General features: G+C 37.5%; 1 protein-coding gene across 1 annotated transcript; it reads left to right on the top strand.

Moving 5' to 3' along the window:
• Nucleotides 1-9,352: 9,352 nt before the first annotated feature.
• Nucleotides 9,353-9,884, top strand: LOC121052310 (loganic acid O-methyltransferase-like). The gene is made up of 2 exons (XM_040517040.1): nucleotides 9,353-9,511; nucleotides 9,603-9,884. Exons 1-2 carry the CDS (start codon nucleotides 9,353-9,355, stop codon nucleotides 9,882-9,884), a joined length of 441 nt encoding a protein of 146 aa, XP_040372974.1.
• The last annotated feature ends 1,404 nt before the right edge of the window (nucleotides 9,885-11,288 follow it).

The raw sequence follows: 11,288 nt of genomic DNA, 5'->3' as shown, positions 1-11,288 counted from the left end.
CTTTCCTGGGGAAAGAAGGGTTTTGGGTTGCAGAGCAGTGATGTTGGTGATTGTGGTGGGGATTGGGGCGTGGATTTGGAGGAGGGTGAGTCGGGTGTGAAGAGTGGTGTGGAGGCTCTGATTTTCCGAGGAAATAGGTGAAGGATGGTGGAGGATTTTAGTGATCAGTTTGAGAAGTTGGAGAAGCCGGAGACGATGAAGTTCATTGGGGCGATGAAGAGGTGGGGGATTGACCCGAAGGATTGTCCAACATTCTTTTCGATCTGGGTTTTGCCAAGCTCGCAATTTTTCTACAACATTCTGTTTTGTATCTTGGAGTTTTTATATGTTATTGGATGTGAATTTATATAGATTATGTGAAAAGTTTGTTTCTTTGATCGAGACGGCGGTGGCGGGTCAATGGTGAGGAGGTCGTAGGTGGAGGAGGAGAGATAGATAATGTGGTGGCTCAAGGCTTCTTCAATTTGTTCTTGTTTTCCTGGCACGGACAGCTTTGATTTGGGATCAGCTAGCGCTGCTGGTGCTGAAGAAATGGCCACATGCTCAACAGAAATATAAAGCACGAGAATTGGGTATAATCGAACCCAATTTGGGAAATGTTGCTGCTGTTGCTATAATAGACTTTTTGACGTGAAAGAATTGTCACTTCAGCAATTTAACGGAGCTTTTGGACGAAGAGTAACGGAATGGACCTATTGGTCCAAAATTGAGAGTATAATGAGTAAACATGTGAAATTATAAGAACAAGGACTGAAGTATTTTTTAGGTAAAAGTTCAGAGAGTAAACAATATTTAATCTTTTTTTTAATAATATACATATTGAAGTTTTATACGCATTGTAACTAACTATTGCTTTAGTTTTTCTTTTTAAAACTTCCAAGTATTTTTACTCCATATAAAACGGATACGCGTATAAAACGTGTTTAAAAAGGTCGAACTCAATAATACGTGAAAAAAATGAGTCTACCATTTCAATACGCGGTACTAAAGTTGTTTTCAATTATATACGTACTGAAGTTTTATACGTTTAATTCTCTATATATATAAGTACTACTTGTTCTATTTAAACACAAACACGGAAATAATTGTATTCTCTTGTAGAGCACATTCTTCTATTAGAAGATTCCAAAAATGTTTCAGAACCTTATGTATCTCAGTACTTGAAGATCACTTGGCTAAAAATTATAGTGAGGTTTAGAAGATTAACTTATATTATGACATAACACTTTTCTATATGATTAAGGTAACACTGAAAAAAATTATGTGCCAAAAAGATACTTCTGTTGAAGAAAAAGTGAAGAGAAAAAATGATGTGCTAATTAAGGTAGCGTCCTTAATTAGATGCTATGTGTTTTTTCCTTTGTTAATGCAGGGGATGGATAGTGAAGAGAAGTGGATTCATTTAACATACCTAGGAAGAGTTTGTAGAAGAAAATGGATGTTTTAGCATAAAGATGATGGAAATGTTAGCCTTGCCAAAATGGAACCATTTATAATGCCCTAGTATCTGCATCTCATATTAGAGCTACCATGGAGGTAATGATCAAACAACAATTCGGAGAAAAAGTCTTAGATGAGCTCTTCGACTTAGCGATCGATCCACAGGACAACTCAAAACAATGACCCAGCCAACCTATCGAACCATTCTGATCCCAACCTAGCATCAGTCAGATCCAATGCCACCATCTCGATCTTCCAACTCGACCAACAGAGATTGAAAAAGCCTCGACCTACCGCCGGGACACCACCCCGGGTCCTCGACCTAGTGCACCATGTTCAACCATCAACAAAGCCTGTCTGATGATTGCGTCTATCGACGCATTGTCAAGGCAAGCACTTTTTTCAAGAATCCTAGCGCAGTGGCACTAGAGAGAATGTTCTTTCAAAATTTTGATTCTTATGATGTTATAGGGTCACTATAAGTACCCACGGATGAAAAAATTTATTGATTTAAAAAAGTAAAATATTTCCAAAAACTCATATGTTAAATTTGAAACGAGAGTTGAAACACAATTTTGTTAAAAAAATGAGGTGTTTTTTTAGCTATCTAGGGAATAATTAGAGAAAAGAAGATAGATTCATTTAACCTTCTTCTTCATCACTTTGCATCTTCTCAAGAATTGGAAGCTGCAATATACGGAATGGATGTTTTAGCTTAGAGGAGATGATGGAAAACTTGCCATCTAAGGACCACACTGGTGTCTCTAAGGTTAAGACTAGCCGACTGATTGGAGCTCACATTAGAGCTGCCATGGAGTGACTCATCAAGGACAAATTGGGGGAAGAGGTATTAGATGAGATCGTCGACCTGCTCGCTAAGAAAGTTGAAGAGCAATTCTCCATCTTTGAGTCAACAAAGCAAGTTGACATCCTTGTTGTGCTTAAAGTCTTAAAACACGAGGCAAATTGATTTGAACATAGTGTTCTCATATTCATCCAGTGTCAAATGACATGTATGATGTATCATGTTGTACAACAAATTAATGAAAGACAACTCATAACTAACTGTAGACACTAAAAATTTAATGAAAATAAAATTCATTAAATAATTTGGTCAACACTTGAAATTATGACCGAACAAATTTGGTCGGCATGTGGATCCCACAAATGTGCACGTGGCTGTGAGTAAGCAAAACCAAGCAGACTCAGGGAATGACACATGGTGGCATATAAAAAGCCCGACGGCAACAAATAAATTTGTTTCGACTACATCAGCTGATATTAAAGCGGATCAATCAAATTAAATCAATTAATTCCGAGTCACATCAAGTATTAAATTTCGTCGGCTAATTAGATGTCAATTTATTTTAAATTGATAATTAAGATGAAAATCAGCCATCAAATTAATTGGCTAAATTTCTTAATAGTCGTGAATAATCGATTAATTAAAGCTGATTGATTTGATTATGCTGTTAATGAAATACAATTAAAATCAGCTATCAAATTGATTGGCTAATTCCTTAATGATCGTGATTAAATCAATTAATTAAGGCTGATTGATTTGATTATGTTATTAAGGAAAATGCAATTAATTACGTGTCATCAAGGCATTCCAAATTGAGAGAGACGCCGACACTATAAATACCCTCTCTCAAATCAAGAGAATGACTTCAGTGAAAAAGAGACGAAAACACTCTCAAAATTTCGGAAGCCTCCCAAGCTTGTGAAGAACCATCAAGCTGCGAAATAGTCGGTTCCTCACCAACCTTAGCCAAAACGTTCGTCACGTGTCAACTCTCATGACCATCGTACGACTCAAGATCAAGCGTCAAGCCCTCGAGTGAAATTCATCGTCGGGGATAGAATCAGAGGATTACCAAAGATTGTAACCCGCACTTAAATTATTAATAAAATTATTATTTTTGTATATGTGTCTGTATTCTATTTGTTTTCAGATTCCCGTGTTTACACTAATAAGAATATAATAAGATATGTTCTTGTTTATTGTCATCCAGAACCTGTAGAAGGAAGAGAACAGAGCAAGCGTTTTCTGGGAGAATTCTTATTTAAACTTCTTCTCTCTTCATTTGAATAGCATGATTACAATAGACTTATATAGGCATCAAGAGCCTGACTTTAACACTTCTAACTATTATGACATTAAACAACCAAACCCCTAGCTGCCAGTGGAAAGCCAAAAAACTAATAACAGTAGTAACTGATAATCTGCAAATGAAAAGACAATAACTGACAGCAACTTTATTCTTAGGAAAACCAAGAAACAAGTTTGGTTTAATTTTCCAACAAAGCCTCCCATAAACCAAACTTGCTTTTGACACCCAACCTTGCAACATCTTCCTTGAAGACGTGTCCACCAAGAGCCTTTGTAAAAACATCAGCCATCTGATCACCTGTCTTGTAATACTTCACTTCAATAACTCCTCCATTTACCAGCTCCCTTAGCAAATGATATCGTATATGAATGTGCTTTGTCCTCCCATGAAGAACTGGATCTTTTGCAACCCAAATTATGGAACTATTGTCGCAAAACAAAGTTGTTGGAGTGCTTTTCTTATGCTGCAAACTTTCTAGAACACCTCGCAGCCAAAGAACTCGACATCCTGCATAAGCACCAGCAATATATTCTGCTTCGGTTGTAGAGAGAGCAACAATTGGTTGTTTCTTCGAACTCCATGAAATTGCCCCACTTCCAAGACTAAAAACATAACCGGAAGTACTTTTGCTGTCATCAAGACTTCCAGCTAAATCGCTGTCAGTATAGCCAACAAGATTCACTAGAACATTTGCTTGATAGAAAATACCATAGTCAATGGTTCCAATAACATAATGCATAATTCTTTTTGCAGCCTACCAATGATTAGCATATGGTTTCACCATGAATTTGCTCACCAAACTCACTGCATACATGATATCCGGCCTTGTCACTGTTAAGTACATCAAATTACCCACCAAACTCCGAAACATTGTAGAGGTCACAGAGTTTCCTTCACCATTTTTGCTTAGCTTTAAGCCTGTAATGCATGGTGTTGCTACTGGATTAGCATGCTCCATCTTGAATTTCTTAACAACCTCTTTTGCATATGGATTAGCATGCTCCATCTTGAATTTCTTAACAACCTCTTTTGCATAGCTCTCCTGGGAGATAAAAATACCTTCCTTGGATTGTTGAACTTCAATTCCAAGAAAGTGATGTAGTTCTCCCAAATCTGTCATCTCAAATTCCTTCATCATAGAGAGCTTAAACTCATTCAACATCTCCAAGCTATTTCCAGTAAAAATAAGATCATCAACATAAAGACTCTCAACCATGAAGCTTCCTTGTGAGCTGCCTTTGATGTACAGTGTGTGTTCATATGGACACTTCTGAAAACCATGCTTCTCAAAGTAAGAATTGATGTGGTTGTACCAAGCCCGTGGTGATTGTTTCAGACCATATAATGCTTTCTTGAGCTTGTAGACCTTATTTTCTTCTCCTTCCTTCACAAAACCTGGGGGTTGCTTAATGCAAACTTCTTCTTGGAGAGAGCCATTCAAGAACGCAGAATTCACATCCATTTGCAACGGCTTCCAATTATTTTGAGCAGCAAGAGAAATTACCAAGCGAATTGTGTCAAGTCTGGAAACGGGAGCAAATACTTCAGTGTAGTCTTCACCTTCTTTTTGTCTGTACCCTTTCGCTATAAGTCTAGCCTTGTGCTTGTTGATAGACCCATCTGGATTGATCTTTGTCTTATACACCCATTTTACACCAATGGGTTTCTTGTGTGATGGCAAATCTGTGAGCTCCCAAGTTTGATTTTTTTCAATAGCTTTTATTTCCTCTTCCATAGATCTCTTCCACTTTTCTTCTCTACAAGCTTCATTAAAACAAACAGGATCCTCTCCAGCAAAGAATGCAAAATAAACATCATCTGGCAAACTTACTTGTTCTGTGGAGTCATAAAGGTCTTGCAAGCTTCTGAATTTTGGAGGAGGACTTTGAGTTGAATCATCTGCATCCGATGTCAATCCCTGAGTATTGGACATACCATCTTCATCTCCCAAAGCTGGAAAGCTTGCTGTATCATTTTTGTCTTCATAAAAAAATGCATATTCATCTAATAGAACATCACGGCTTATCAAGATCCTCTTCGTCTCTGGATTGTACAGCTTGTAGGCCTTGATTCTGTCATATATCCAATGAAAATACAGTACTTCTCTGACTTGTCTTCAAGTTTGTTTCTGATTGTATCTGGAGCATGAGCATATGCAACAGAACTAAAAACTTTCAAATGCTGTACATTTGGCTTCACTCCGTACCATGCTTCATGAGGCATACAATCTTTCAAGCATTTTGTTGGTGATCTGTTGATTAAATAGACTGCACAAGACACTGCTTCTACCCATAACTCTTTCTGTAATTTCTTTCTTCTAAGCATGCATCTCACCATCTCCATTATAGTTCAATTTTTCCTCTCACTTACACCATTTTGTTGTGGTGTATAGCGAGTTGTCAGCTGATGCCTTATTCCATTATCTTTGCAATACTTCTCAAACTCATTGGACATATATTCTCCTCCACGATCAGTTCTCAAAATTTTGATTGACCGGCCAGCAATGTTCTCAACTTTTGCTTTAAAATCTTTGAAGACTTGGAATGCTTCTGATTTTTCTTTGAGAAAATAAACCCAAACTTTTCTTGAAAAATCATCAATAAATGAAATAAAATATTTGCTACCTCCGAGAGATGGTACTGGCATAGGACCACAGAGATCGGAATGAACAAGCTCCAGAGGATATTCTGCTTGCCAAGAGGAGTGTGAAAGAAATGGATTCCTGTTTTGCTTACCAAACTGGCATTCTTCACACACACCATCTTCTTCATTAATTTGGGGTAACCTTTCAACCATGTTTTTTGTTGCTAGCAGCTTCAAACTTCCATAATTCAAGTGACCAAATCTGTCATGCCATAACCTTGAAATTCCTTTCTCACGACCAACAATACATGATAGATTTGTTGTTTCAAGCTTGAGAGGGAATTGATTATTTCCAGTCACTCCAATCTTTGCAATAAGCTGATCTTTCTTTGACAAGAAGCAAGCATTATCATGAAAATGAATATCATATCCTCTCCTCAAGAGATGCCCAGCACTTAACAAATTGCTTTTTAATCTAGGAACATAATAAACTTTTGACATCTTTTCAATGCTTCCAGACTTTGATTTAAATGTGATTTCTCCAACCCCTTCTATTTTGTAAGCTTTAGCATCACCAATTGCTACTTCACCATGATCTATCAGTTTGAGAGTGGAGAAAAGATTCTTGTTACCTATCATATGCGTGCTAGCTCCACTGTCAAGGTACCACACCTCCTCCATGTAGTTTCCATGGCATGCCGCGACTAATAAAGTGTCTTGCTCATAGTTTCCAATGTTGCTTTAATGCATAAAACCAGCTCCGAATTGCTTGTCATCTTCTTGCTTGGACCAGTAATTTCGCATGACATGACCTGGTTTGTTATAATAAGAGCCTCCAAAATGTTCTCTTCCATGATGGTAGCCAAGACCTCTTCCTCTACTTGGAAACGTGGTGTTTGTATTCTTATCACCTTCATATTGATTGCTCGCCAAGCCTCTTCCAATTCCTTGAAAATTATAACCTCTTCCACGAGAATTAAAACCTCTTCCTCTTCCTCTTGCTCGACCATCTCTTCCATTCCAATGTGGAGATCTGTGATCATGATTCCAATTGCCTCCCGTAGATATGACTTGAGACTTGAGTGCTTGATCTGGTTGCAAAGAGCCAGGTTTTCTCTTATTAATTTTAAACTCGTTAGCTTTCAATCTTCCTTGCAAGTCATCCAGAGTGAGAGTAGACAAATTTGTTGATTCTTCAATAGCAGCTTCAACATAATCAAACTTTGGTAACAAGCTTCGAAGAACTTTTTCAACTACCCTTGTATCTTGTAAACTCTCTCCATTTGAGGCCATTTTATTAACCACAGAGTTGACTCGTAAAATACTCCCTGATGCTTTTAGTCTCCTTCATATCCAACTTTTCGAACTCTGATCTTAGAGTCTGAAGATGAACCCTTTTCACCTTTTCTTTGCCTTTGTAGGCTGCATGAATGATGTCCCAGGCTTCCTTGGAAGTCTCAGCTTGAGCAATTCTTTCATACACAGACATATCAATTGTCTGGTAGATATAGAAGAGTGCCTTGCTATCCTTCTTTCAATTCTCCTTCAAAACATTCCTTTGTGCTTGTGTTAATGCACCTTCATTTTACGGTTCGACGTAACCATCTTCGACAACATTCCTTATATCCAAGGATTTTAACAACACCATGACATTCTTGCTCCAATAATCATACTTTTCACCATTGAAACGAGGGATGAGTGAAAGCATATTGGGGTTGGAGTTATTTTCATTTGCCATAGGGGCACAACAAGCTTCTACAGCTCTGATACCAGAGTGTAGAAGGAAGAGAACAGAGCAAGTGTTTTCTGGAAGAATTCTTATTTAAACTTCTCTCTTCATTCGAATAGCATGATTACAATAGACTTATATAGGCATCAAAAGCCTGACTTTAACACTTCTAACTGTTATGACATTAAACAACCAAACCCCTAGCTGCCAATGGAAAGCCAAAAGACTAATAAGAGTAGTAACTGATAATCTGCAAATGAAAAGACAATAACTGACAGCAGCTTTATTCCTAGGAAAACCAAGGAACAAGTTTGGTTTAATTTTCCAACAGAACCTACCGAAAGTTCTCAATTAGGTTGCTTTATGTTAATAGTTAAAGAGTAGTTGGTTGCTTTGTTTATGTTAAGAGTCAAACAGTAGAATGTTATGTGCCTTATCCTCTAGGTAAAAGACATATACAAAGAAAGATAGAGACATGGAGAAACAGAGAAACAAAGATGGCCGCAGAGGAAACTGGTAAATGCTCTGAAGCCTATCCAATGAAAGGTGAAGATGGCCCCAGCAACTATGCCAAGAACTCCATCTACTAGGTTTTGAACTCCAGTAATAGTAACCTTTAATGGGTGCATGCAGTTAATAGTTTACTATAAGAATTACTCACCTCCTATAGTACCTTTCACCATGCGTAGCAAACAATCGTAGTTTCCAGTTGGATTTATAGATGTAAAGCAATAAATTGGTCTTTTTTATAAAGATAATCCAATTTCTATAGATAGCATGTAAGAAAATCGTAGTTTAAACTCTTCTCTACCATTATTCCCTAGCTAGCAATCAAGTTTCCACTGTCTTTTAATTCTCATAGTCAACTAAGTCAGACATTTGATGTAGTATTCAAACCTTAAAACCTGAACAAGGCTTTCATTTCAATTTGAATTTAGTGACTGCTTTAATCAATATAATCTTTAAATATCATACTTCTGTTTCCAGAAAGGAGTAATTGATGCTGCCAAAGAACTACTAAATAAGGCGATTGCAGAAAAGCTTGACATGGAAACATTTTCATCTGTCAGCTCCTTTCACATTGCAGATTTGGGTTGCTCAGTTGGGCCTAACACATTTTTTACAGTTGAAAACAAACTTGAAGTTGTTCTATTCAAGTATCAAAGCCGAGGGCTAAATTGTCAAATCCCTGAATTTCAAGTCTTCTTTAATGACCATACCTCAAATGACTTCAACATGCTCTTCAATTCCCTCCCTCAGAATAGGCAATACTATGCTGTGGGTGCGCCTAGTTCTTTCTATGGTCGAATACTCCCCGATGCTTCCATCCACCTTTTTCACTCTTCTTTTTCCCTTCATTGGCTTTCTAGAGTACCAAAAAATGTAACAGACAGCAACTCCCCTGCTTGGAAAAAAAGGACGAATACACTACTTAGACTCCACAGATGAAGTAGTGAGGGCTTACGAAGCCTAATATGTCAAGGACATGGAGTGCTTTCTGCATGCCAGGGCACAAGAGACAGTACATGGAGGATTGATGGTACTTGTTACTCCTGGTTACCTAGCTGATACACCTCCTTCTCATACTCTGGCAAATGTCACCTATCAAATTTTAGGATCTTGCCTCATTGACATGGCTAGGAAGGTAAGCATTCAGAACTGATCAAGTAGTTCCGGAATTGAGTAGACATTTTTCATCGCATCTATATATGAGTTTTCTTCCTTTGATTTTGCAGGGAGTAGTCAATGAAGAGAAAATAGATTCATTTAATGTACCTATATACTATGTGTGTCCCCGAGAACTGGAAGATGTTGTAGAACAAAATGGATGTTTTAGCATAGAGATAATGGAACACTTACCTACTATGATGGAATCTGACACTATTTCAAAAAATAGCAAACATGTTAGAGCTATCATGGAGGGGCTCTTCATGCAGCATTTCGGAGAAGAAATCTTAGATGAGCTCTTCGACTTGTTTCACACGAAAGTAAAAGAGCAGGACTCCGTGTTAGAATAAAGTGGACTTAACATTATCTAATTGCATTAAGTAAATGAAACAATTGATTTAACTAAAGAAATAACAAGAAATATGTAAGTATAACTCTAGTTCCAGTAATCCATCGAGATGTATATCTCTTGATAGAAGTAGGATTCTCATTGCTAATAACATACACATATAATTTGGTCTATCTCCTCCTCATCTCTAGAAGCATCCATACTTCACAAAACAAACCTGTCAATGTTTACTTGTTCATCAAATTTCAAAATATAAAATGATTGTAACAAAGAGAGTGGCACTTGTGTGTGTGTGTGTGTATATATATATACCTCCCGTGATTCAAATTAGCACTTATAACATTCCTATAACTAATGAAGTAACCAGCGAAATACATAATCATGTGGGCACATAATGCTATCCTAATGTCTTGCTAAGTTTCAGAGAGCAACAAATCAATTTCATTTTGTAGGCCATGTTGCTTGAGCTGACATTATGATTCCAACAATTACTCCAAATAATCCAAGGGCACTGCCAAAGATCTCAATCACAAGGATCTTCACAAAAAATGTGGAGTTTTGGGAATCGGACAATGCACAGCTGCTTCCAATAATTCCCACGCATAACCTGTCACCGAAAGAGAAATCAGCAAAATCATTCGTACTGTACGATCTGGTGAATTTTTAATAGAACTCCATAAAAATGTAACAAGGAAGGTGAAGGTACCGACCCGCAGACAAGGTTTGCAAATCCCACAATGATTCCAGAGCCAAAGATTGCATATCCAGCTCTAAGAGATTCAGGTTCATATATCCTTGAAGCAGGAACACTCTCGAGCTTTTTCTTTTTTTTTCTTTTTTTTTTCCAGAGGCATATGTATGAATCAACATACACGGCCAATGATAGGATGATGTAGTGTAGGTTTTACAAGCAAACACAGTCAAGCAACAGATGAATGATCAGAATTCATACCAGAAAGGTTTAGGGTTTATAAGCTACCAGAATATCTATTACAAAACATATGTAATTCCTTAAATGCCAGCTAGGACTATCCTACTTTCAAAGCACTACCATAGCTTCCTTCTCTACATGGCTGCTCAGCTTCCAATATAGAGTTCAGCATGTCCTATACTATGCCCTTTCCATCCATAGCATCAAAAAAAGAAAAGAAAACTCACAACAGGCTCTCCTAGCCGATATTGCTCTAATAACCTCATGTCCTACAGGACGTCAGGAATACAAGATTCCTTCAACCACCGCTTTCGTGGAGCTAGTCCAAGTGGAAAATCAAGGTACAACTTAACTAAACGGCCAATGTCTAACCACAAGTGCAGATAGCTTGGAGTCGAAAACACTAACATCTGCTTGAATATGATTTCAAATTTTCAAAAGACAGCACCATTCTCCATAAACCCAAAACCAGCC

This window comes from Rosa chinensis, chromosome 3, assembly GCF_002994745.2.
Source record: "Rosa chinensis cultivar Old Blush chromosome 3, RchiOBHm-V2, whole genome shotgun sequence".
Classification (NCBI taxonomy): domain Eukaryota; kingdom Viridiplantae; phylum Streptophyta; class Magnoliopsida; order Rosales; family Rosaceae; genus Rosa; species Rosa chinensis.
The sequence above is the reverse complement of the archived record's forward strand: the minus strand, read 5'-3'. Positions and strand labels throughout refer to the sequence as shown.